Source organism: Triticum dicoccoides, chromosome 1A (genome assembly GCF_002162155.2).
Source record: "Triticum dicoccoides isolate Atlit2015 ecotype Zavitan chromosome 1A, WEW_v2.0, whole genome shotgun sequence".
Lineage (NCBI taxonomy): Eukaryota > Viridiplantae > Streptophyta > Magnoliopsida > Poales > Poaceae > Triticum > Triticum dicoccoides.
The window spans coordinates 15,904,606-15,932,416 of record NC_041380.1 but is presented as its reverse complement, the minus strand read 5'-3'; the positions used below and the strand labels follow the sequence as shown (position 1 = coordinate 15,932,416).

At 44.8% G+C, this 27,811-nt stretch overlaps 2 protein-coding genes and 1 long non-coding RNA gene across 4 annotated transcripts; 1 reads left to right on the top strand and 2 right to left on the bottom strand.

The window, feature by feature from the left end:
• The first annotated feature begins 1,078 nt into the window (after positions 1–1,078).
• On the top strand, positions 1,079–3,236 carry LOC119336431. The gene is made up of 3 exons (XM_037608737.1): positions 1,079–1,391; positions 1,952–2,163; positions 2,394–3,236. Exons 1-3 carry the CDS (start codon positions 1,112–1,114, stop codon positions 2,991–2,993), a joined length of 1,092 nt encoding a protein of 363 aa, XP_037464634.1. The 5' UTR covers positions 1,079–1,111; the 3' UTR covers positions 2,994–3,236.
• A 7,785-nt stretch (positions 3,237–11,021) lies between these two features.
• LOC119335843 lies at positions 11,022–12,508 on the bottom strand. Its single transcript, XR_005162227.1, has 3 exons — positions 11,669–12,508; positions 11,341–11,572; positions 11,022–11,256 (listed from the first exon to the last, which is right to left on the bottom strand). It is a non-coding gene; the product is annotated as an uncharacterized LOC119335843 (long non-coding RNA).
• A 483-nt stretch (positions 12,509–12,991) lies between these two features.
• On the bottom strand, positions 12,992–14,293 carry LOC119334442 (protein ROOT HAIR DEFECTIVE 3 homolog 1-like). Of its 2 annotated transcripts, XR_005161903.1 has the most exons (4): positions 13,966–14,293; positions 13,773–13,877; positions 13,319–13,413; positions 12,992–13,232 (listed from the first exon to the last, which is right to left on the bottom strand). XR_005161903.1 is itself a non-coding variant. In XM_037607287.1 (3 exons), the coding sequence occupies exons 1-3, from the start codon at positions 13,938–13,940 to the stop codon at positions 13,169–13,171; spliced, it is 327 nt and encodes a 108-aa protein (XP_037463184.1). In that variant the 5' UTR covers positions 13,941–14,293; the 3' UTR covers positions 12,992–13,168. The 2 variants fall into 2 exon arrangements, 1 of the variants encoding a protein (XP_037463184.1); XM_037607287.1 differs by having other exon boundaries at positions 13,773–14,293.
• Between the last annotated feature and the right edge of the window lie 13,518 nt (positions 14,294–27,811).

The following is a 27,811-nucleotide window of genomic DNA, read 5'->3' as shown; positions in this document are numbered from 1 at the left end:
AGAGAGAGAGAAGACCTAGGGACCGGGGAATGAAAAGAATCAATGCTACAAAGGGCCGCATTGCATAAATGCCCAATCGTTAGCCTCGGGAAATCTCCCGCCTGGGCCCTCCAGACGGCGTGGCTGGGGTCAAAGTGCCACGCAGGCTGGTCAGCGCTGATGAGAGAGAATTAGAATCTGAGATGGACGACTTAAAAAGATTTAGGACCCAGACTTGCATTTTCAAAGTATTGGGACTCAGTTGGCAATTCAATGAAAGAATTAGGACCGCCTATGCATTTTACTCTTTAAGTTTTTCTAGACAAATTTACTCTTTAAGTTTTTTTTTGAGGCAATTTTACTCTTTCAGTTAACTTTTTTTTGTGAGAAACTCTTTAAGTTAACTTTTTTGGGCTACCTCTTTAAGTTAAGTTTCTTTAGGGGTAACTCTTTAATTTAAGTTTTTTTTTGAGGGGTAACTCTTTAGGTTAGGTTTTTTTAGAATCAACTCTTTAATTTATTTTTTGTTTTGTTTTGTTTTTGATAATCAACTCTTTAATTTAAGTTAACTCTTTAATAAGTTCAGTTAAAAGAAATCTTTAATAAGTTAAGTTTTTTTTGATAATTTAATACTCCCTCCATTCCTAAATATAAGTGTTTTTAGAGATTGCACTACGAACTACATACAGATGTATATAGACATTTTTTAGAGTGTAGATTCACTCATTCTTACTTTGTATGTAGTCCTAGTGAAATCTCTTTAAAGACTTATATTTAGGAACGGGGTGGTAAGTTAAGTTTTTTAGCAGCATTTAATAAGTTATGTTTTTTTTGAAGAATTTAGTAAGTTAAGTTTTTCTAGAAGAATTTAACAAGTTAAGTTTTTTTAGAAGTAGGAATTTTTTTTTTTGCGTTCAAGAAGTAGGAGTATTTAATATGTTAAGTAAGTATAGAGATAAAGAGGTTGCTTTGCCTTGGCCCAACAAGTGGCACCGGTACCCGCTGATAAGTCACCTGGGCCTTAGCCCAGCCCAAAGCACTAGCAGCATAAGAATCAACAAAGAGGAAAGGGGTCGACAGCGGCGATGTTAGGATTTGCTCGGAGGCGGCGGCGAGTAAGGATTCATTCATCATGGCGTCTGTAGAGCAGTTGGAGTCGGAGGAGGAGGTGGAGGGCTTCGAGCCTTTCTTCTATGACAGTGAGGATTGGGATGCCTGGGCGGAGGAGGAGGCGGAGAGGCGCCGGCGGGAGGAAGAGGAGAAGGCGCGGAGGACGGAGGAGAACCGGCGGAGACGCGAGGCACACGATGCGGTCATGGACTCCATCATCCAGCACGATCCCAAGGTGGGGCGCGACGTCTACACCCGATTCTTTCTCAGAGATTTCTCCGTCTTTGACATCAACGAAGAGTGTAAGTGGCCTCTCCGTTTCTGAAGCCGGTGTAGTACTCTTCTCTTTTGGCTTTATATTTGTAGAATTGTCTGATTGACAGTATGCATGGGAACTGAATTAGTACGTTTCACCTGCATAATCCTCTGTTAGGAGAATCCTCTGACATGCCATGTTCATTATTGATGCATAGCAGTAAACAGCAAATCTCAGTCCGTTTACTAGATTGGATCTAGTTTCAATTAACAACAGGAACTCACTGATTTGGCTAAAACTGAAATTGACTTTCTACAGATGGTGAGATGATAGTTTCCTCTTGAAGTTAACAGCGAATCTCATTTCATTTACTTAGATTTGATTCATATGTATATCACTTAACAACAGAAATCACTGATTTTGCTAAAATTGAAATTAACTTGGTTCGAATGGTGAGATGATAGCTTTCTCTTGTAGTTAACTCGCAAGTCAAAATAAGAATATTAGATGGTTTAACTCAGTGGGATATAAACGGGAAAAACACAAACTGGGCCTTTTTATTGTGATGAAATAATCTGACAGATATATTTTGTTTATTTGTCGCAGCGTCTGTCCCTCCAATGCGATACACCGATAGTATCTACCAAGATGAATTTGGGCTAGAAGACTCTGCAAACATCCTCTCTGTCAGCATAGTCTCCTCAGATGTAGGCTTCCCGGTCAATGTCTATGGCCGTGTCATTGCCAGAGACAGCATTGACTACAAGTGCATTTATCTCTTTCACCGCAATAGAGATGATTGCCAGCATCTCAACAAGGTACATCCTTGCTTCTAAGTTTGTTCCAATCGGGTTTCATTTTATTCCATGGTGCATTTAATATCAACTGTTAATTGGCATCTAAATGGAGTCATCTTAGTGCTGGTGGTTGTCGATCCAGACAGTCATCTGCATATAAATGGAGTAGCTTTTATGGCATGCTTCCAATCTTCATTTTGAGCAGTGTTTGGATGAGCATACTCTAACCTCTCGTGCAATTCTTTTCATAGGATGTAATGCTGATTTTAACTGGCCCATATCGAGGTCTAGTGCTGGTTGATTTCATCTATCTAGAGATAGATCTTAAAATAAGGGAAGAAGGAGTTCCAGACAGGCCATTTAGCAAGGGTCTAATAAGCATTGATGGCCGAGTACTGTCTAGAGAGAAAGATGTCATGGTTAGAAGTGAAACCCTTGAGAGCTGGCTCAGCACTACGGAAGTGAGATTCACAACTGTCCTGAATGCAGTCGAGTGCACCTTTGAAATCAAGCTCATTGAGGGGCTTTTTAAAGGAAATATAACAGTTGGCATCGCGGATAAAGCTCGCAAGCTGGACAATGAACAAACGATTGTGATTCATGATAGCACAGCAGATGGCGTGGTTACAAGTGATGAAAGTGGAGTTATCAAACTCCGGCGAAGTGTCATTACTATCTGTCTGGAAAGAAATGTGATGTTTTGCATAAATAATGAGGCTGCTGGTGTTTGTCCTGAACGAACCTTTGATTTCACTCCACGCCGCACTGGTGTAGATGAAGAGGAAATTACGTGTGGTGCTGGGAAGTTCGGATTCAGGATTGTCTGGTCCTTGATGGACTTTAGGCTGTAATCTTGTGACATGGTAAACTTAGTTCTAATGTAATGAAGTGATGCAATGATGTAGTGAACTATGTTAATCGTGATGTAATAATGTGGTGCACTAAGTTATATTATTGTTATTAAGTAACTTGGTGGATTATAAGTAATGAGTAGCGAACTAAGTTATTATATAGTATTATGCTGGCTTGTTATACCAAATTTGTTGGCTTAATTTTTTGGCATAATTAAAGAAGATTAGTGCACTTGGCGTTTTGTTAGACATGTATTAGGCGGAAATACGAACATTTGTCACTGTTAAGGGACATTTCTGGCAATGTCCTGAACACATGTTTGTTGGGAAGGAGTGTCCTTCATGAGAAAGTGGCTTCATTTTTTGATCCATGTTGCCTGTTCAAGCCAATACAAAATTTGCTGGTACATAAGAAATTTGAGGATCTTTACAAAAGAAACGATCTTAAAGACACTATGCCGCCAGAGGTACTTTATTTACCCATGTTCTCTTTTATAAACTGTGTTTGGTTCTGGGCTTCTAGCAATGCTTCTACATATGCATATGTGGATATGCTAATTGACGACATCTGTGTTGATTTTCTGCTAAATCAAGTATATTACCTAGGGCATTCGTTTATTTTCACATAAATCAAGTATATCACCTAGTGCCTTTCCTGTCATACTGTGTGTCATTAGCCCAAAGACGAACAGCTCATGATTTTTACGGTAAATGATCGATTTTGCTCTTATGTTATGCATTAGTGTAATTTCTTGTTCTAAATATGCTAGTGCGTGAAGTTGGCGGTGACGAGAAGTGCACTGGAAAATGTTGGATTGCTGACTTGGCTACAAGAATTTAGATTTTTTTTTACGGGTAAAATCTTTGCATTACTCAAATCTCAATGTCCTTACAATCAGCCTCGGCTAGCTCTAAAGAAACTGATGGGCCTGACCCAACCCAGCTCATTGTTCTGCCCTCTTGTCTAGCAAACTTTGCTAAGCTATCGCTAACCTTATTTTGCGTACGACTTATATGAGTAATACAAGAATCACGAAGAGACATCAGGTGTCTAATTTCTTTAACTAAAGAAGAGTAGATCGATCTATCAATATCCATCACTTGAATCAGCTTGACTGCAATAATGGAGTCCATCTCAATAATGATCGGCAAGTCGCTTCTCTGAATTGCAAAAGACAGGCCTTCCATGCAAGCACACAACTCAGCCTCAAGAATTTCTCGGCATGAAAAAAGCTCCCTGCAAGCTGAGTAGATGACATTACCTCTATCATCTCGCAGCACCATCCCGCACCAGCCGTACCATTTTCTGCAAAGGACCTATCAGTATTCAGTTTCACCCAACCCGCCATAGGGGGACACCATTTGACAGGAGTGCTCTCAACTATTCGAACATGTGAATTTTTAAGTGGCCTGTCATATGTAACTAAGGACTTCCCTTTGCTTGGATCAGAAGATAAATCAATTTTAAGTCCAACCAAGGAATCAAGGTAACTCACCAAATACCTCCTGGACGCTTCCATTGGGGGCGCAGGTTTATGGTGTATCACTTCGTTACGGCTATGCCAAATTCTCCACAAAGTCATAAGAAGCATGCACCTCTCGATTTCTGGCAATGGGTCAAGGACATGAAGCAGCCATTCCTTACCTGTATTGGGATGCCTGGGCGGAGGAGGAGGTGGAGAGGCGCCGGCGGGAGGAAGAGGAGAAGGCGCGGAAGACGGAGGAGAACCGGCGGAGACGCGAGGCACACGATGCGGTCATGGACTCCATCATGGAGGACGACCCCAAGGTTGGGCGCAAGGTCTACACCCGGTTTTTTCTCAGAGACTTCTCCGTCTTCGACATCGACGAAGAGTGGGAGCAGCCTCTATCTTCATTCCCATAATGTGAAGTGGTGAACTGAATTACATTACAGCAGGATGTTTCACCTATATGATAATCTATTACGAGAATCATCTGACATGCCATGTTCATTATTGATACGTAGCAGTAAACAGCGAATCTCAATCAGTTTACTAGAATGGATTCAGATGTATCACTTAACAACAGGAACTCACTGATTTGGCTTTATATTTGTAGAATTTTCTGATTGACAGTATGCATGGGAACTGAATTAGGAGAATCCTCTGACATGCCATGTTCATTATTGATCGATAGCAGTGAACAGCATATATCTGCATATAACAAGAGGAATCACTGATTTTGTTAAAATTGATAACAACTTTTTACAACTTGTGAGATGATAGTTTTCTCTTGAAGCTAACTCAACAAGTGAAATAAGAACATTAGGTGGTTTAACTCAGTGAAATGGAAATGGGAAGAATACAAGCTCGGGCTGTTTATTGTGATGAAACAACTTGACAGATTTATTTTGCTTATTCATTGCAGCGTCTGTCCCTCCAATGCGATACACCGATAGTATCTACCAAGATGAATTTGGGCTAGAAGACTCTGCAAACATCCTCTCCGTCAGCATAGTCTCGTCAGATGTAGGCTTCCCAGTCAATATCTATGGCCGTGGCATTGCCAGAGACAGCATTGACTACAAGTGCATTTATCTCTTTCACCGCAATAGAGATGATTGCCAGCGTCTCAACGAGGTACATCCCTGCTTCTAAGGGCATCTCCAGCCGCCTCCCCGAGCGCCCCCCAGGAGCCCTTTTTCTTCGCCGGCGACGTAAAAAGGCCAAAAATCGGCCCAGCCGAGCCCCCCAAGCACCCCCACGACCTCAAAAAAGCGCCGGCGAATCCAGGCCAAACCCAGCGCATTGGGGGGCTGTTGGGGGCGCCGGCGGAAGCAACGATCAATCCTATTCCCCCATGCGTCCTTTTTCTTGACGATTGTCCTAGGGGAAGCCACGGCGATTGTCTCGGGGGCACCCACGACTGGAAAAACGTACTCGCCCTCCCCCTGGCGGAAGCATTTTGCCCCCCCAGGACGTGCTTTTTTTGGTCCGGCGATTGTCCTGGGGGGCTCCAACGGCTGGAGATGCCCTAAGTTCGTTCCAATCGGGTTTCGTTTTATTCGGTGATGCATTTAATATCAACTGTTAATAGGCGTCTAAATGGAGTCATCTTAGTGTTGGTGGTTGTCGATCCAGATAGTCATCTGCATATAAATGGAGTAGCGTTTATGGCCTTCTTCCAATCTTCATTTTGAGCAGTGTTTGCATGAGCATATTTTAATCTCTCGCGCCATTCTTGTCGCAGGATGGAATGCTGATTTTAACTGGCCCAAGTCGAGGTCTAGTGCTGGTTGATTTCATCTATCTAGAGATAGATCTTAAAATCAGGGAAGATGGAGTGTCTCCAGACAGGCCATTTAGCAAGGGTCTAATAAGTATTGATGGCCGAGTGCTGTCTAGAGAGGAAGATGTCGTGGTTAGAAGTGAAACCATTGAGAGCTGGCTCAGCACTACGGAAGTTAGATTCGCAACTGTTCTCAGCGCAGTCGAGTGCACCTTTGAAATCAAGCTCATTGAGGGGCTTTTTAAAGGAAATATAACAGTTGGCATCGCCGATAAAGCTCGCAAGCTGGACATTGAACAAACAATTGTGATTCATGATAGCACAGCAGATGGTGTGGTTACAAGTGATGAAAGTGGAGTTATCAAACTCCGGCGAAGTGTCATTACTATCTGTCTGGAAAGAACGGTGATGTTTCACATAAATAATGAGGCTGCTGGTGTTTGTGCTGAACGAACCTCTGATTTCACTCCACGCCGCACTGGTGCAGATGAAGAGAAAATTACATGTGGTTCTGGGAAGTTTGGATTCAGGGTTGTCTGGTCCTTGATGGACTTTAGGCTGTAATCCTGTGACTTGGTAAACTTAGTTCTGATGTAATGAAGTGATGCAATGATGTAGTGAACTAAGTTAATCGTGATGTAATGATGTGGTGCACTAAGTTATATTATTGTTATTGAGTAACTTGATGGATTATAAGTAATGAGTAGCGAACTACGTTATTATATATTATGCTGGCGTGTTATACCGAATTTGTTGGCATAATTAAAGCAGATTAGTGCACTTGCGTTTTGTTAGACATGTATTAGGCGGAACTATGAACATTTGTCACTGTTAAGGGACTTTTCTATCATATTTATCTGTGGTTTGTATTGATTGCTCATGAATTCTTTCCGTCGAAATCGTTTTTGTGGATCATAAACACAAAACCAAGTCATTTGCACTATTTTGGTTGTAGGATTTGGTCACATTTCCCCAAGTTTTATGTACCCTATATTATAGGAAAACTGGCCCAAAGCAATTTAAATGTATGCTTTCTTAAGTCTTTTTACCAGTTCTTTAAATTTGACGGGAAGATCGCTTGTGGTTACTGCTTATATTATTACTTAGTTTGACTTGCATACTAGATGGACACTATGTGACTAATTCATGACTAGAGACTACAATTTCACCGGTAGCATGTATATTGTGAAACTTATGTGTTGATAATAGAACATGCTATAAACTATGAAATTCTATCTGTGTGCTCTTTGTTTGTGCATACTCTTAATAATCCCTCCATTCCATAATGTAGTGCGTATAGATTTTTTTGAAAAATCAAACTTTGAAAACTCTATGTTGGTAACAAACGTCATGTCTTGCTTTTACAGGGGATATATTGAAGCAGTAAGAGAACTTGACCAGCAAATTCAGTTATCTGGTGATGTTCAGTTTGACGACATTGTTGTTGCCTGCGGCAGGTATTTCATCAGCACCCACGATATCCTTTTCTACGAACGTAGTTATGCGTGCTTGTGTCAGGCCTAGATCCTGAAAGTTGTGACATTAACACTTCACGGCTTGATGATATTGAACTTTTTGCAGTGGTCGAACCGCGTCTTTGCTTTAGGATCTAAATTGTGTATCTTAATGGCAAAAGCATGAACTTCCTTTGGCTATTGTCTTACCCTGGTGAATTTTAAATACTAATTATCTACAAGTAGGATAGGTCCATGCTTTCTCTGTTTGCGATGACCCTGAATACTTCTATGATTATGTTCAAGGCCTGATTGATGGACTACAATCTGGCTTGGATTCATATGATATAGTCAACATTCAAACTGTTAGTATATCCTATCCGTAATGTTAGGTAATTAAGTGATGACTGATGAAGAAGATCAAATTCTTCAACTTCGCTTTAAGATATACTTCATCAGTCAAAGGAAACAGTGCGGATTCGTTGTATGGGACGCCCCACAGGCTCTGCTATTGCTCGTGTTGACTCTGCACCACCCCGACCTTGAACCACTCCATCCTAGATACACTACTCTATTTGTTTTCTATTGTGATATCTAATAGATCCAGGCTTAGGATAAACGTATATGGATTGTGTCCCCTGCATTTTCTAATTTGTTTCAATGGAATATGCCTCTTAAGGTGTTTGATATTTTCTTAACAACTAGCGATCATTGCACTGCATAGCCACTTTAACAAATACATAAGCAAAGATTATGCGTGAAGAGTGCCTCCTCACGCTATACACGTCATCACATCGGCAGAAGGGCACTCGATCGTTTTTATCTCTTTCGTCGCTCCGGTTCCACATCATGAGTTGAGGCCCCACATAGCAGTTTGCAGATTGGGTTGGATTTCTTAGTAGCGAAGGAACCCTCCCTAGATACACTCTCCTCATCCCATGTGATCCACTTTCTGCTGCTCTCACGCCGCCTCCTCTTCTCCATCGCTCTCCCTTGTTTTCTACCGCCCCATGCCCCCCCCCCTTCATCAGCACTTCAGCAGCATGCCCCGTTCCGTCGACGATGGACGGCGACCATGGTCCACGGTGGAGGACTTGCAAGCCCTCAAAAGCACAAGAGCGGGAAAGACACCGGAGACGGGTTCTTGTGCGTCAGTTCACAAGGAGGATGTTGGGCTGCCCAAGAAGCTGAGCCTCGTCTTTTCGCTGCCGTACAAGGACAACAAGGTGTCTCGGTCGGCGGCGTCCTCGTCGACCTCAAGCGCAAGATTGAGGTGTTCGGCCCCAGCAGCAGGAGCGTCGACTCCGATACGTCGCTTCGTCTTTCTTCTTCTACTTCACATCATCTGGTGGAGATTTAGATTAATCTTTCAAGGTGAAAGGAGCAGTTTGGTATTCAGTTCTTTATCTTTCTTTGGTAAGGGTGCTTTTTAGGTACTTTTTCCCGTTGGTTCATTGTTCGGGTCTGCTCTGCATTCATGGACGGCTTTGTCGTTTTGGTAATCTCTTATATAAACAATCTGGATGATTGTTTCATAGGTAGTTATGATCTACTGATCTTCACAAAAATCGAAATTGAACGAGGGAACCAACTAACTGTGTCTGTGTTAACTAACAGTGAATGGAAGTGTATCGAGGATCGGTTTGAGGAGAAACTGAGCTGCTGGAAGGGCAAACTTATGTCGTATGGAGGCCGATTTATTCTTATTAATTCGGTGCTCACGAGTTTGCCTATGTTTCTCTTATCCTTTTTTGAGGTTCCAGTTGGAGTTAGGAAAAGACTGGACTTCTATCGGTCTCGTTTCTTCTGGCAGAGCGATGAAACTAAGAGAAAGTATCGCCTAGCCAAATGGGATGTCATCTGCCGACCAAAAGACCAAGGGGGTCTTGGGGTTGAGAACCTTGAAGTTAAGAATAGATGCCTTCTAAGTAAGTGGCTTTATAAGTTATCTGCCGAGACTGAGGCAATTTGGGCGCAGATTCTTCGTAACAAGTATTTGTACTCTAAAACCTTGTCGCAGGTGACGGCTCGACCCACTGATTCGCCCTTCTGGAGGGGTTTAATGAGGGTCAAAGCTACTTTCTTTAACAGAACAAAGTTTGTTGTCGGTGATGGCAAGAACACTCGATTCTGGGAATATACCTGGCTAGGTGATGCACCACTGGCACTCCAGTATCCGGCGCTTTATCGCATTGTGCAGCGACGGGATGCTCTGGTTGCAACGAGTCTGCAATCTGCTCCTCTTAACATCCAATTTAGGAGGGTGCTTGTGGGTGACCGGTGGGAGGCTTGGATTCATCTGGTGAGTAGACTCATGGAGGTTCAGCTTACTCATCAGCCCGATCAGTTGTATTGGAAGCTTACTAAATCTGGTGAATTCACAGTCAAGTCGATGTACATTGATGTCATCAATTCTAGTGTAATTCCTAGTTCCAAACACGTTTGGAAAGTTAAGGTTCCTCTCAAAATTAAAATGTTTATGTGGTTTATGCATAAACAAGTCATCCTAATGAAAGATAATTTGATTAAGGGCAACTGGACAGGATCTACTAGGTGTAGTTTCTGTGATCGGGATGAAACTATCAAGCATCTTTTCTTTGAGTGCCCGATGGCGAGGGTGTTGTGCCGCTCGGTGCAGATTGAATTTATCATTACTCCTCCGAATTCGGTCAGGTCGTTGTTTGGAACGTGGCTGGTTGGTATAGAGGCCGAAACAGCTAGACAAATTCGTGTGGGAGCATGTGCGTTGTTATGGGCAATTTGGAACTGCAAAAATGACTTGGCTTTTAACAGAACAACAACTATTCATTTTTTGCAGGTTCTCTTCCGGGCTACTGCGCTAATCCGTACGTGGTCATTACTCACTCCGACGGAGGCCAGGGCGTGTTTGGTTACTGGATCTGTCCGGTGGGAGATAGTAGCGCGGGATTTATTCAACCGGTTTGGATGGCGGTCATGTAATAGGATAGGCGCGTAGTTTACCTATCTCTCTTTACTATGCCAGCCGGTTGTGGCTTTTGGGCCTTGTTTTATTTTGCTTGCTCTGTGTGAGCCAGTATCCTTTGTTACAGCACTTTGCAAGACACTAGCGGTTAGGGCGCCACCCGGTGGCGCCGCTTAAGAGGAAGTTGGGGTGGTGCCAAGTGGGAGGCGCCCTTTCCACTCCCCTATTTATAATCAAATAATCATGGTTAGTATAAAGATTTAGATAAATGATTCAATGAAGTTCAACAAAATATTCAAAGCTAATTCAACATTGATCGGTCATAGCAAAGTAATTATACTTTCCAATTAAAATACAATATCTTTTTACTAATATGCGGAGCAGCTTTGGCATTGATTAATCACTGGCTCAGGAAAAGAATATTTAAACTAATATGGTAAAGGGATTCAAAACTCTATATTTAGTCAACTCTCACCATAGTGCCTCTTTTTTCCATTCAGTGAGAACATGCAAATTCTTTCGAATCACAACAACAGGTAGCACACAAGCAAGCTTCTAGCATCACTTCCTAATGTTCTCTTCAGCTATTTCAGTTCTTCACTGCCCCGCAACGAACCTACAGGAACCCAAAAGAGCAAGCTAGGATAGGAGTCGAGGTGAGCCAAATCAAGAATGCAAGGGAGATAGAAGTATGGGTCACCTTGTTTGAATGAATGTGTGGTCACATGAAGATCTGATTCCTTGCCCGCAATAGAAACTCTCCCTCTCGCAAGGATTTGTGTTCAAGAAACAACTCAATATGAAAAAAGTGCATTACCCTACAGTTTTTACTCCTAAGGCATATGACCTTTGATCACAAAGATACCTTTTAAGAACTCTGTGTAATCAGAAGAAAACAGAGTGTGTGGTAGATGTAGTCTGGTAGGGGTAACCTTCAAACAAATGAAAAAAATTAATTTAGTACACACACATAATCATCTAGGTGTTGTTTTTACAGTGGATTGTGAGGCGACACAAGGAGGGCAGACCTGTCTGACGCCATACATGCATTTTTCTCTTTTGCATTCGCTGACGCCGTCTTAACTGGCTGTATGTATGCGACACAACCAGAAAGAAACCACCGCCTACGGTGCAATATGTGTTAAAAGGGTACTACCTTAATAGGCACAAATTAGAATACTGATGGCCCGTACCTACAAATGTACTGTTTGCACCAGAGGATGATGAGACAGGTACAAAATTCTAAGCGCCTAAACAGGTGATTTACACATAAATTCACATCACACACAACGTAATATTCTAAGGACAAGAGTAACCTACGATCATGGCAAACCGTATCGCACTTTGGAACAGGGCGAGACGTGCTGCTACTCTGTTACGGTGTCGAGAAACAGAACGACTACGTGCAGCAACATGATCCACATCAGGATCAATGGAATTCATGTTCCCTGCTTCTTGACACGCACAAATATCAAAAACGGCACAAGGAAAAGAAGTGTGAATAAACATACAAAATCCAAGCACAAGTAACTGAACCTACATAGAAGAAAGTGCAAAGTGCACCTTAGTCGCAGAGCCGATATGCTGAGCAGATCAAACAATGAGCCAAACTCGATTATCAATTGATCACAGCAATTCCTAAGAAAAACAATTGTAATGTAAGTCAACCATATGGATTAATTTTAAGAGCAAACACATCAGGAGAACCACATGCTATATGCAGCAACAATGAGTTTCTTATGAAATCTGTTATGATCATCTGATATTCATCACAACTAAAACACATAAATGCATGATATAACATCAGCAAGATCTACATGTAAAACTTGCATACTGCATATTCTTTTGGCATGTAGTAGTAATATTCCCAAAATGATAAGATAAAAGCAAAGAAAATTGGCAGTAAAAGAAATAGCTAGCTAGCAAATAATTTCATTTTTATGACAAGATAAATAGAGATGGATAATATTGTCTCCATCTATATTCCATTATGCCAACTTGGATTTGCATATATGTCACATGGTTACCAATATCACTTTTTCTTCAACATATGAATTTGTTCATCTAACTGTAAGGATTGATAGTCCACCACAAGTATAAACATTACTATCTAGTGAGATATTTTCAGTCTTTTTTGAAAGGAACCAAAGCCATTTTCAGTTGACAGTTTATACAAATACACACCCAGACACCCACAAAGTTGCCGGAATCTCCCTTTCGATTCGGTGCTACTTTAGAATTAGAAGAAATTGTGAGACAGATCACAGTTTTTGTTGGGCTAATGCCATTTTTTTGTCCTACACCATGAAACTGCAAAGATTAGAGACATCCAACACATTTCTGAATTTAATTAGCATGACTACCTGTTGGAAAGAGATGCCAAAAGAAACCCAACTGCAGTCATACCCATCTGGTCCTGAATTGACTACCTAATGGGAGTACTATAATTCTTAAGCTCAACTTAATAATAAATGTTCAACATCTTACCATTCCATTTTGGAATTCTCAGCCAATATCTAACTGCACTATTAAAGCCCTGACAAGCAAATAACCCGCAAATAGCAAGAACATGTATATAGGATTCCTGCACAACTGAACAAGAATGACAACACCATATTAATAGTTTTTAGTTTGTGTAAGAAACCCCTGCGCATATTGTAGGTAATTGTGTTGCGTACCTCAGAAGCATCATGATCTCATCAAAACCAAGAACTGTGATAGCAACCATCGCCCAAGGAGGAGGCAGCCTGCCATTACCACGCATGTGAGCTTGCTGGAGTGAGAAAAAAAGTTCAAGTCAAAGACAATACAATAAGAATCTATTTCACCCTCTAGAAAAAAGAAAGCATCATCAGAAAATAAAAACGAATCCACCACTACACACAAAAAAAATGCACAATCAGGAATAATCCAATTTATGGAGGGGAGCAATAAATTCTTCAAACTGAACGATTCTCTGAATGCAATTCTAGAGGTACTCTAAAGCTCTTTACTTCTAAATGCAAAGGCATCACACCTGCCATGGTTCGTCAAAAGAGTTGTTCTACAGAAATAAATAATTTGCTAGCACAACATCTCTAAATATTAAATACACTACAAGAGACCAAAACTATGTATTAAATAAATTCAAACCTGCGTTGATACTACTTGTGTAATGGTGAACTCAGTTTCTGATTGGAACTGCTTCCACACTGACTTGCACTGAGCTGGAGTAATAAGCGTATGCTTGGGATGAACCTGTTTCAATTGTTCGGCAAAGTGATGGATCCTCGGTATAAGCACTTCGATTTTTTGCTGCATGAATAACAAATATACACAAAACTACCTCTTCCCAGCTAGTTGAAGCAAGCGGGTCACCAGAAGAAGCACTTGAACTCTTTGACTCAACAGAACCATCTAGAAGTGTGGAAGTCAGAATGTTTTCAATCCTATCTGGCTTGTCATCCCAGCGAATGACGGCTAATACAGACAGAAGTTTGAGAGCCTGCAATGTAAGTGTAAGAGCACTTAACAACAAAACAAAGGGATATATTGTTTGTCATCATGTTAAAAAGGCGAGAGTCCTGTACAGCAGATCGAGCCTCCTCTGCTATTGCACAGACATCTTCCTTTCCTGTCCAGGTCCTTGGCATTGAGTCCTTGTCATGACTAAACACCACTGTGAACTTGGAAATAACAAGGAACTTTATCAGAAGGTTATAATATTGATTGGTACATGGAACAAGCAATAAGTATTTCTGTACCTTTCCTTTATACGCATCAAAATTTTGATAGCTTCTTCTTTAGCCTTATTTTCCACAATGCTTTGAGCATGATCCATTAATTTTGACACCATTCCTTCTGAGAATTCGCTTCCCATTTCAAACCCAGAAAGGGCTTTAAAAAACTCTGGCAGGATGGCCTCTGTCTCACGTTTATAGAGGTTTTCTATTGATACCCAAGTTGTTTGGCCGGTGGCATCAAAAAGAGATTCCACAGGTTCAACAAGTGCTTTTCTTAGTTTCTACTGAAAGTATACATAACTTAATGACCACGAGGTAACCAAATGCTATAGCAAGTGCCAAAAATATGCAGAAGGGAAGTATGTGCTGAGAAACTAATAAAAAAGTTTCTCTAGGTATAAAAAAGTAACAGAATGTGAGTCTCCTAGAATCACGGTTGACCAGTTCAAAAAGAAAAAGAGCCACACTAAGCTATGATCACCTGATAGCTTGGTTGCTCACATTTGTATCCATCCATCGGGCCCTGCAGTTCAGAGGAGCAAGAGGCAGCCGTCCCCTCTGTCCACTGGCGAGGCCAGCAAGCCGTAGAGGAAGTAGGCGGCCGACGGAGCCGGCGACCTGCTGTCGCTCGAGTTGTTGGAGAAGCGCCCCCCAAGGCCTCGACCTGCGACGCGGTCACCACTGAAGTTGGCGACCCTTCCTCCTGCTCGCCCATCTGCACGGCTGCTCCCCGGGGACTCTCTGGTGACCTACAGAGCACGAGGCAAATCCGGCGTTAGGAAAATCCGCGGCTCATAAAACCGACGACATCGAGTCCTCGTCGGTGTCGACCACTTCGAGAGCGTCGGCGACGACCGCGTCGGAGCCTAGCGACGAAGATGAAACGGCAGAGGATGGGGGTGGATAGAGGCGAGGAGGAAGGATGGGGGCAGCGGCGGTGGTTGGAGAATCGAGGAAGAGGGCGGCGGCGGCGGCGGCGGCAAAAAAGGAATCGTCGGGGAGACCTTGGTTAGGTTAGCTGTGGATCTCTATTGGCCAATACGCGTGTGCGAGCGTGACCAATCCTGCCTCGGGTTTGTCCTTTCCTGTCCGACGTGGACACCGCGAGAATGCGCTCTTGATGCGCCTGTCCGACGTGGACACCGCGAGGATGCACTCTTGATGCGCACGTTAATGCTTCTCCATTGTTGAACTACTTTATTTATTTATAAATATGGCCGTATGCATCTGTCTGATGCAGAGGCCGGGGAAGCCCCCCTTTTCGAAAAAAAACTAACTGTGTCTGTGTGTTGTTGTTGCTGATCTCGTCCTAGCTAGCTCCTGGGTCCATGGACTCCCTACAAAAAAAGCTTGGATCCACTATGGATCCATGTCATTCTGTTGTGAAAAGGACATTCTGTTGCTTTTCCCTGCTACCAAGTCACTCAATGCTTGGTTTCTCTCAACGAATTTCACTCATTACATTGGATATTCTGCTGTACTGGTGAAAATAATTGTGTGTGTATGTGATTGCATTTTTTATATGATTGATGTTATGATGGTTAATCACATTGTACACTGGGTGATCAAACTAATATCCATATATCTTGCATCAATATTGTAGTTATTGATGACATAATTTATGAGGAAAGACCATGGTAAATGAAGAGACAACGTTACACTGGCTTCTATCTCTTTGATGCAACAAACCAGAGGAACATGTCCGGGTTCATCAATCATAGTTGTGAACCAAACATGGAGATGCAGAAATGGTTAGTTATATTGTACTACTTATTCTATATCTTTGTTGATAACCCTGATATTTGCTAATGGTATCATGTTATTTCAGGACTGTAGATGGATAGACCAGAGTTGGAATTTGTGCTCTTCGTGACATAGAGAGATGGGAGGAGCTGACCTGTGACTATAAGTATGCTCATTCAGTTTCATGGTTACTTTATAAGTCTTTTTTTATTATAAATAAATTTGTCTCGTCCACCTCACTTTATTGCATTGCGTACATAAAACTGTTGCTGCTTCTAATCTCTGTCCTTGTCTACAGATTTGTCCAGTTTGGAGCAGATCAAGATTGTCATTGTGAATCTTGAAACTGCAAAAAAATGGTTGGCACGGCTAAGTCGGTCAAGTCATTTGTTCTCCGCAATGGCTACTCAGGAAGCTCACAAGATCAGCATGACATGAAGAAAAGAAAGACATCTCCGATAATTGTATCGGTGAGATCATCCGTTTATGTGATCGATGGGACAAAATGCATGACTTCACAACTTCAAATTTGGTTGATGACATTAGATGTCCTTTTCTGCCTTCCAGGTATGTCCCGACAGTTCTACATGGCTATGATGAGTGCACTGGAATGCATACAAGCTGGCAAGGTTTTTTTTTTTGCCTTTGATGTTCAGTACAGACATATTTGATACTTATCATGTTGAAAATCCACCCTTATGGTTTTCTACCCTTCTACTTCATGTTCTAGTTTCATGTGTGCTCCTTCCTGTAATTTGTTTTTCATATTTTACAATTGTTTCCTTATTATATTTCATAGGTAAATTTATTAAAGATGTGATGTGCAACCAAACTATTTTAAATCATTTGAGCTCTCTTTCCTATTTGTTATACTTTGAGGTGATCAAAGATTAAACCGAACCATAAGGGTGAGCTTGTCTGTTACTATGAAAAAGTTGTGAGTGATGGCTTGTGTTCTTTAGAGATTTTTAATGTAAGTGCGTAAAATGAACGCACAGGATGTGCAGAGGCACTCAAACAATACAAGTGTGCATAGGACCACGTCAAAAGGTGCGCCTGGGGATGGTTTGTGGGTGGGGGAGGGGGGAGGGGAGTTGGCGTCCTTAATTTCTCAAGCAAGTGGAGGTCTAGTGGCATGAGAGCAGGATTGTTAAAGGTCCAAGTCTGTGTAGGTCCTTAGTTATATTTCTGGCCAGGAGAAGGAAGAAGTTTTTCTTGACTGGAATGAGATTGCAGAGAAATTTGGATGTCATTTGCTACATTAAGTAGTCTGGTGTGATCTCCACATTCACACGAAATATACTTATGTGAGGTTCAATTGTATAGTTTAGGCTTGCTCTACTTTATGAAATGACACTTTTTTGTTGTAGATATATTATTGTGCCTTCCATTTCTAACCACTAACATGTAATTGCCGCTCTCACTAAACTAACCCTACTGTCATACAAACACGTTAACAAATACGATAGCATGATTTGTGCGCACAATCCCGTCTCAAGAGGCGCCACCAGGTGGCACCCCAAATACTAGTATGTCGTTAGGTGTTTCTTCGTTCCTCATAGCAAAGAGGTCCATCTTACTCTTCGACACCGTGAGTTGGAGGTGTTGATATCGGAGTTTCCTTCATGCAATTGCTTAAGAGCATCCTAAGCTTCCTTTGTGGTGTCGTATAGGCTAATGCGGTTGAAGATGATGGGATCAACACTCTTTATGACCATAGACAAAGCAAGAAAGTTAAATAGCAATGCCCTTGTTTCCCAAGGGGTTAGATTCTTAGGATCCACAGGGGAGTAAACATCCATGATGATTTCCCAAAGGCAAAAGTTGGCACATTACCGGTTCATGGCACATTATAGACAAAAAAGAGATCTCATCAGAGCTTTCCAATGACCATAATTCATAGGATCAGGAGTAGGTGGAGGGCCTATATTAGTAACAAAAGTGTCTTGTAGAAGTAAGTGTACCGATGCTTTACTTGAGGTAGTCTTCCTTATCAACCTCATTACCGGTTATGCCGACGGCTTTCAATGAGGTGGTTGACTCGAATACTTTTGTTCAACTATAGCAAGCTTCCTTTCAAATTCCAAAATGTTCAACTCATAGTCAGGGTTCTAATTGATCGACATCTTTCCTCTCTATAGCGGTGAAGCTAAACACACAGACACACACACACACACAAAGAGAGAGATTGCTCTGATACCAATTGAAGGATCAAAGGTGCTGACAATGCAACTAGGGGGTGAATTGGCGATTACCAAGTTAAATTCTTTTCTTAGTTGTTGTTAGAGGCTAGGCTAGAAATATAACTTATATAAATGCAACTAGGTGATACAACCATATATGATATGTTACAACAAGCTAGCAAGCTACACAAGGCAACCGACAAGCAAGCAGAACAACAATTAAAGCTAGGGTTAAAAGACAATCAAAAGTGGTAGAGACAAAGATGTAATGCAAAGTTCACACACTCGGGGTGTGCTAATGTCCGTTGGAGAGGGGGCGACAATGAATGTCGCCTTTTTCTCCAGGAACCACAAGAAACAAATGCTTAAGTTACCTTCCACTAGAGATAGCCCTTGGGGTGAGACCCAAACCCTAAAATAATGAGCAAGTGGCACAACCACATGACTTGGAGCTCCCGGGTAACACCAGCGGTCTACGGTTCTCCACAAACCCAAGAGTAACAAGATTTGCTAGGATCTCGTGGGGAATCAACAACTCAAGTTTTGATTGGATGGGAATGTGGACCGTGTGATCCTCATGCTCTCTCCAAAATATGGAGTGGATTGAGTGGCTAGAGAGGATGGAATCAAAGTTTCAAGGTTTTGGATCAATGGTGTGAGTTGTGTTGGAGAGAGAAGGTGCTTTATATACTCAATGGGGATAACTTCCCATTGGAGCAGTGTCTAGTTAATACGTACTACCCGACCTAGGTCAGACTATCCGACCACTTGGATATTCTAAGGGGGGCGCCCGATGTCGGTGTCAAAACCGGCGGATCTCGGGTAGGGGGTCCCGAACTGTGCGTCTAGGATCGATGGTAACAGGAGACGGGGGACACGATGTTTACCCAGGTTCGGGACCTCTCTATGGAGGTAATACCCTACTTCCTTCTTGATTGATCTTGATGAATATGAGTATTACAAGAGTTGATCTACCACGAGATTGTAATGGCTAAACCCTAGAAGTCTAGCCTATATGACTATGGTAATGTGTCTATCCTATCTGGACTAACCCCTCCGGTTTATATAGACACCGGGGGGATCTAGGGTTTACATGGAGTCGGTTACATAAGAAGGAATCTACATAATCGATTGTCAAGCTTGCCTTCCACGCCAAGTAGAGTCCAATTCGGACACGGGTACAGTCTTCGGTCTTCATGTCTTCACAGCCCATCAGTCCGGCCCAATGGATAATAGGCCGGACGCCCGAGGACCCCTTAGTCCAGGACTCCCTCAGTAGCCCCTGAACCTGGCTTTCAATGACGAGGAGTCCGGCGCGCAGATTGTCTTCGGCATTGCAAGGCGGGTTCCTCTTTCCAAACTCCCAGTTGATCTTCAGATGTGATGATTGTATCCGGACTTGTATACACAACTGCAGAGGATATAATATTTTACGAGTTCAATCCCCCGACAACTTTTTGGTAATATGACATCACGCCTGCTTCGGCCATTGTTTGCGAACCGCTTTAGCTGGCCCGTCGCCCCATGTTTCAAGACGTGATTTTATTGGCATGTCTTATCCCATCGGAGATCATGGCACCCTTTTTCAAGGGATTCCTGTCAACCCGGACGTGGGTAACCCAACCGTTGCTTGGGTACAACTCTTTGGAAATAAGAAAGTTTTCGAGGCTTGAAAGGAGACGTTTGATATTCGCGGCCTTTATATACAGGGGTACAGACCCGTCTTTCTCTTCCACGCTTGCTTCTTCCTCAGATCCCACTATCCCGAGTTCCACCACCCGAGTTTCGGTCACCACAAGCCCCAATTATGTCCGGATCCAGCCGTCAAGGCCGATGGGTAGCTTCTTCTGTCATGGAGGAAGATATTGCAAAGCTTCGGGCGGCGAAGTATTTGACCGCGGAAATCCATCATCGGCTTCCTGCCGTGGGGCAGGTTATTCCCACCCCCAGATCCGGCGAGAGGGTCGTGTTCGTGTCTCACTTCCTTCGCGGGTAAGGGTTTGCACTTAACCCCTTCGTCCGGGGGCTCATGTTCTATTATGGGCTAGATTTTCATGATTTGGCCCCGGACTCTATTCTTCTTATCTCGGTGTTTACCGTCACGTGCGAAGCCTTCCTCCGAACTCCCTCGCACTTCGGCTTGTGGCTCAAGACCTTCGACGTGAAGCCGCAAGTGATAGAGGGGGAGCAGGTTGAGTGCGGTGGTGCTTCAATGAGCAAGCTTGCCAGGGCCGTTTGGCTGAAAGGATCCTTTGCCAAATCCTCCGATCTGTGGCAGCAGGGGTGGTTCTATATTACCGAGCCCCGTGGCTCCAAGTGGGCAACGACGCCCGTATTCCGATCCAATGCTCCAATTCAGCTTGCATCGTGGGTTAACAAGGGGCTGGATTGGAGATCAACGAATGATGTGCAAACTCTGCAGAGTCGCATCCGAAGCCTTATTGAGAAGGACATTGACTTAGCCAACGTTGTTTAAGTAATGCTAGTTCGTCGGAACCTAACGTGCCAGCGACGGCCTCTCCGCCTATGGGAGTTCAATCCAGAAGGGCCGCGAACTCTTCAGCACTTCTTCAGCACTACGCACGAAGGAATGTGGAGATTATTCGTCGGGAAACGAAGGCAATGGACGGACACCATCGAAGATGTCGGCCTAGACTGTAACCTTTCGGACACCCCGGTAAGTCCCTTTTTACTGAATACTGTATGGTCAGATACCAAGTGGCTAGATACCAACAGTATCATCCTTTTTTCAGGGCTGGATAAAGAAGGTGGAGCGGATTAGGTGTCCAGCTCCCCTTCCAGAAGACTCAGCGACTCCCGTGCTGACAAGAATGCTGGCTTTGGTGACATACCAGGCACCAGCAGGGGAGGGCGAGAAGACCCAAGATGACCTTGGTTCCGGAGGTAAGTCGGACACTGAGTCCGGAGAAATCGACCTTTCCTCGCCCGAAGACGGAGGGGGAAAAGGACCCAGGATCCCTTCTCCAAGCAGGAGAAAAAGGGCCGCCTCCGAAGATTGGGAGGGGCGGTCTTGCAAAAAGGGCAAGATGCCGCCGTTGAGCGGCTTGGGTGTGGAGAGCGACGCCATTGAACAGCTCCAACAAGGGGACAAGCCCTTGGCCAAACCGTAAGAGAATCCGGAGTACTTTGATAGGGTCCCACTCCATTGTCGTTACGAAGATATACGTAACGCATTTATGCATTTTTACAGGTCGGCACATAATTTTTCTGGGCGATCCTCTTCTTCGGGGAGTCTCCTCCCAGAGATGATGGAGAGCGAGACGCCTCCTCGAACCTCCTCGCCCACTAAGGTGGATGACTCTGAAGTGTCCTTGCGGAGGGTCCCTTTAGATCAGGGGACAAAAGAGGCAGTACCTGAAGGTGGACCTCCGACCATCTGGGATTCCGGGGCCGATGATAACGAAGGCCCCGGACTGTCTGGTTCACAACCGAGAGTGATTTTGGAGGCTGGTGAACAGATTCCTTCAAAAGATGACTGTGCCCCTGGAGCAGTGTCCGGAAACCCAAAGACTCCTGATATATTGCGGGACATGTTGCAGAAAGCATCTGTCTCATGGGAACATCGTACCTTGATGGGTACAATGATTGAAAAGATTTCGTCCGCGAAGAGCGGATTAAATGAAGCCTTCATGAGCCTACTTAAAGGCTTCGAGGTTTGTGACATAATGTTTTTCAGCTATGTTTCATTTGCAAAGATGTGCCTGTGTATAGGTAGTAGCCTTTGAGACTCAGGTTGTCTTCCATTAGGAAGCAAACAGAGGATAAAAAATGATCGTTTTGAGGACTAACCCGATGAGCTTGAACACAGGCTGCTTCCCCCTTGGTCACTTCCCGTACTATGGAAATTGCCGAGCTATAGCGGAAGCTTGACGTGGCAGGGGATGATCTTGCATTAATCAATACGCGTCTTGACGAGTCGCAAGGTATGTATTCGGGGCAATCCTCATACATTGTTTGTGGTATAAACATGATGCTGAGATTTTAGATGCTGGAATGCGCATGGCTGCAGATGGTGCTGCCGCCGTTGAAGTTCTTCAAGCGGAGCTGACCCGGGCCAAGGAGTAGGCCCGTCGTAGCAATGCTGCTGCCGAAAAGGCATCGGCTGAATTAAAGGCCGAACAAGCTGCACGGTGCCAAGGTGAGGAGAAGATATCCACGATGACATTCGAACTGGAGAATGCTACTGGCCCCTGCAAATTTCTGGAGAAGGAGAATAAAGCCTTAACGGTTGAACTGGACAAGGTCCGACAGAAGGCGAGAGAAGCACGATCAGAATCCAGAGCAATCCGTGAGGAGGTTCGGCAGGCGAAGGAGATTGTGCCTGGAAAGCCTTTTCTGCTGCAAACTAAGTTCGGTGACCCAGACTATGCTCATCTTAACCAAGTGTGGAGTTCTCTGGACGAGTATTTGGACTTGCCGAAGAGTTCTTCCGATGCGGCGCGGTATTACCAAGAGCGAGATGGATATGCAACGGAGAAGCTTTTTGGTCGCAGTTTGGCACGTCAAAGCGCCCTCTGCTGCTCAATGAACAGATGTCCCAAAGGGCCGAACTTCATAGGATATCCAGTGTTGCCATGAAGGATGTCGTAATCCAGTTATGGCCAACCGAACCTGCTCCGAATAGCTATTTCGGTTTGGTGGAGAGGCTTGTTGACGCGGTGCCGTGTATCGACGCTGTGAAGCGGTCAAAGTGCATTGAGGGTGCACAGATGGCCTTCGCCCGAGTCAAGACGTTCTGGGGGAAGATGAAGGCCGTCGGTGTTGCAACGAAGAGTCCACCCAAAGGCAAGGACCGTTCGGAAGTGGAGCATATTTTGAAGACGTCCTAGGGGCCGCCCGCCTAATAGAGGGTCAATGCTCGAAAGACATAATGTTCGAGTGAGGTGTATGATAATTGTAAAAGACAATTTTATAGTTAATCTATTTATATGTTTTTGCTTGAAAGCTTGAGTTCCTCCTGTGCGGCCGTTTTTGATACAAACTGGAAGTTTTCTAGTCGTCGGCTTCAGCCCCCTCGTAGGAAGTACGGGGGTGTTCGGAAAAGCATGTAAGCACTCTTTATCCAACGTCTTGGTCCATGAAGGAGGTGTTAATGCGGCGAACCAGGCAATCGGACTATAGGGCGTTAACGCTTTCACTTAGCCATAGGAGTTTTATTGTGGGGCTACGACATAGCCCCTGGTATGTATGCGGCCTAGGGTGCCTTACATGTTTGATCTGAAAAAGATCCCTTGTGTGACACGGAGAATCGCTAAAGATTCCAAGAAGTCGTCAAGTGGTTGACCAGCTCTCGCCGCATCATGACAGTAAGTTTTCGGCTTTCTCTACTGAGGTGCTCAACCGGTTTAGACCAGGGCACAATCACAGTAGTTCTCCCTTTTACTACCCTAGCCGATAGAGCAAAACGTAGGGTAGCAAGCACAGGAGCCGGGCAACCCAACTATTGACCCAATACAATGATTCGGAGCTGATGCATATAAGGCCAAACTTGCGACGCCGAAGTGCGCTGTAGAGCTGTTCGGGCTTTTGCTGGCGACTCATTTGTTCCCATACCGAGCCCCTGGCAGGTTATGCCAGGGTATATTTGTGAAACAAACGTGGCCGCCGTATTCTGTGGCGAGACAACACAGATGATTAGTTCGGATATGTTTTACTGGGAACTGAGCGGTATGCCAATGATTACTTATGATATATATAAATCCATCCTCCCGGATATTTGACATTCTTGGGGTTGGAGGCGGAGGAACAGGCATAGTACAGGCTCGAGAAATAGAGAGTGCAGTCTACAAAAATTTATTTTGGACCTCCTGTCGCACGTCTGCGCCGCTAGTCCTCGGTGGGGGGGGGGGAATCCTTGATGGAAATAGCCCCTTAGGTGAGTATACGGATCCGAACTCCCATAGAGCCAGTTTCCGACGTTTATCCTGTTCGTCACCTGTTTTTAAAGGATAGCGAAGGAAGAAAGAAAATAAATGATAATAACAATAACAAAAAAAGTTACTGGAGTGCTTGCAGGCTTGTCCGTATTGTGCTTCCGCCAATGCCCATGGTATCTTGAGTGCGTAATGATGTATGCGCGGTACAAACTTTGTAGGTGTATGGAGTGGGCGGTGGAAGCCGGGTTGCTATTTCCGTTCTTGGAGTAGTTTATCCTCGGGTGGAGATTGCTTCTGACCCCCAGTGTTTCGTTGGTGAACCTTTCCGTCATTCCTGTCGCCTGGCGGCCTCCTCCCCCTGTGTTCGGCGTTGAGCTTGCCGGCCTGTTTAAGGACCCAGCAGTTTCTATTGGTATGATTAGCTGGTTTATCGGGGTGGCCATGAATCTGGCAGGGTCGGTCCAGTATCTTGTCCAGGTTGGATGGTTTGTATCGATTCGCCTTGAATGGCTTCTTCCGCTGACCGGGCTTGGGGTTGGTGAATCTGGCGTTGACTGCTGTGTCGCATGATCTTTCATTGTCATTGCGACTGTTGTTTTTGCTTCGTCGTGGCTTTCCGTTGCCGTCTCGGATTGCGGAGGTTCCTGGGTTGCTGGCGTTATTGCTTCTACGAGCGAGCCAGTTGTCTTCTCCCGCGCCAAAGCGGGTCATCAGAGCAATGAGGGCTGTCATGGATTTAGGTCCTTCTTGGCTGAGGTGGCGTGCCAGCCATTCGTCCCGGACACTGTGTCTGAAAGCCGCGAGGGCTTCCGCGTCCGGACAATCGACGATTTGGTTCTTTTTGACTAAGAACCAAGTCCAGAGCTCCCTGGCTGATTCTCCAGGCTGCTGGACAATGTGACTTAGGTCATCGGCATCCGGTGGCCGGACATACGTTCCTTGGAAGTTAACGAGGAAAGCCTCTTCCAAGTCCTCCCAGCTGCCTATGGAATTTTCGGGCAGGCTGTTTAACCAGTACCGAGCTGGCCCTTTTAGTTTTAGTGGGAGGTATTTAATGGCATGGAGGTCGTCCCCACAGGCCATATGGATGTGGAGGATGAAATCTTCTATCCATATCGCTGGGTCGGTTGTCCCGTCATATGATTCAATATTGACGGGTTTGAATCCTTCGGGGAATTCATGATCCATTACTTCATCAGTGAAGCAAAGTGGGTGTGCGATGCCTCTATGTTGGGCCACACTGCGATGTAGCTCCGAAGGATTCCCTTTGCGGTTTTCGGCTTGGGCGTGGCGAGGTTTGACATGTCCGAGTAGGTAGCGATCGTCGCGTGTCAAAGCATGCTTTCGCGATCCGTAGATCGGTCTTGCGTGTCTTGCTCTATTGTCCAAGTCCCACTGCAGGTTGTCTGGGTAATCGTGACCTGCGTTGTTCTTGCCTTTATGGTGAGGGGGGTGTTCGGCTTGAGTTGCCTTTTTATCCGGACAAAGTTGTCGGCGACCTGCCGCATTGTATGTCGATGGTATGGGCTCCAATGCCCCATCATCGAATTGGTATAGCAATCTGTGTTTTGGGTGGCTTTTGGCTAGGCCACTAAGGCCGTATTCTTCGGCAACCAGGACTTCGGTCCATCTGTCGTTGAGTAGGTCTTGGTCAGCTTGATGCTGCTGCTGCTTCTTTTTCAGGCTCCTTGCCGTAGCTATTAGTCTGTGCTTTAAGCGCTCCTGCTCGAGGGGCTCTTCGGGTACGATGAAGTCTTTGTCGGCGAGGCTTTCCTCATCTTCGCAAAGCGGAAGGTAGTTGTCGTCCTCCAAACTATCGCTGGGTCGGGCCTGTTCATCGGGGCTGACTTGCCCGTTTTCCTGTTTCTCCTGTTCGAATATTACTCCAACAGGGTCTTCATTGCTTTCGGCACTGTCTGGAGCGCTATTTTCTCCGGTGCCATCGTTGCTGTGGCGTGACTTGGAGTGGCGTTTGGGGCGCTAGAACTTAGTCTGTGTCTCAGGAGTTGTATTCTGAACTAGGTCTCCCTTGTCATTGCCGCGAGCTTTTTTAAGTGTATCGACCATGTACACGTCGTATGAAGGGTTGGCCGTCCCACACCTGATGACTGGTGGGTCTTGGCCTTGCTCCTTGTCGGCATCGTCGTCTATATTGTCAATGTCTTCGGAGCCATAAGCAGGCATGTCAGTTAAGTCCTCGACAGTGGCTATGAAGTGGGTGGTGGGTGGGAAGCGAAGTTCTCCATTATCAGCCTCTAGCTCGAACCGGACATAGTTCGGCCGCGAGTCCCCCATCAGGGACATGTTATTCAATGAATTCAGCACATTGCCAAAGGGCGAGTGTTGGAAGATATCTACGGCGCTGAACTCGAAGATTGATAACCGATCCAACTCGGTGTCCGGGAGCGTGCGAGGTTTGGAACTTATAGCCGGGGACGAGTCCGGAATTCCGTTGACGCTGATATTGCCTGGTGTTGAGCCTGTGTGCGGTTCCAATGCCACAGACTCTGTGGCTTCGGATGGTGCAAACTGCTCCGGATCTAAGGTCGTAGCAGTTGCAGGAACCGTCTCCAGAGTTTGGTCCGATGACAGATTTAGGTCGTGTTCATCAGAGCGAGGGGGAGCGACCGCCGTGGTCTCAAATCCATTGAAGATCAAGTCTCCATGGATATTCGCGGCATAGTTCAAGTTTCCAAATCTGACTTGGTGGCCAGAGGCATAGCTATCGATCTGCTCCAGGTGGCCAAGCGAGTTGGCCTGTAGTATGAAGCCGCCGAATACGAAAATCTGTCCGGGGAGGAAGGTTTCACCTTGGACAGCGTCGCTATCAACGATTGAAGGGGCCATCGAACCTTTCATCGACGGCACAGTGGAACTCTCAATGAAAGCACCAATGTCGGTGTCAAAATCGGCGGATCTCGGGTAGGGGGTCCCGAACTGTGCGTCTAGGATCGATGGTAACAGGAGACGGGGGACACGATGTTTACCCAGGTTCAGGCCCTCTCTATGGAGGTAATACCCTACTTCCTGCTTGATTGATCTTGATGAATATGAGTATTACAAGAGTTGATCTACCACGAGATCATAATTGCTAAACCGTAGAAGTCTAGCCTATACACTACAAAAAAAAGACACATCCGTGACATTTTGGGCCGAACGAATTTTTTTTCTGTCATACATATGACACTTCTATGACGATAATTGTGGCAAAACCCAGTATCATCATAGATGTGGTGGGCTCGTACTTCTATGACAAAAAATCATGACAGAAAATGGGCTTTTCGTCCTGGGCGGGCTGGAGACGCAGCTGCATGACATTCTTTGGGCCGTCCATGACGGAAAAAACCATGGTAGAAGCGAGGGGGAGGAAAATTTCGGGGAGTTCCCGGTTACGGTGGGAGGTCGGGGGCCGAGCGATGCGCGTTTCTCTCGTACACGTACGCGCGTGTGTGCGAGGCGTTGGCTCTAACTGAACCTGAGCGAGGCATTGGGCTCTAACTGAACCCGAGCGATTGCACTGCAGGCTACGCGTTACTGAACCCGAGCGATCGATGATGGCTGTTAACTGAACCCGATCGAGTGATTCCTTCGCTACTGCTGCTAACTGAAGCCGATCGATGGGATGA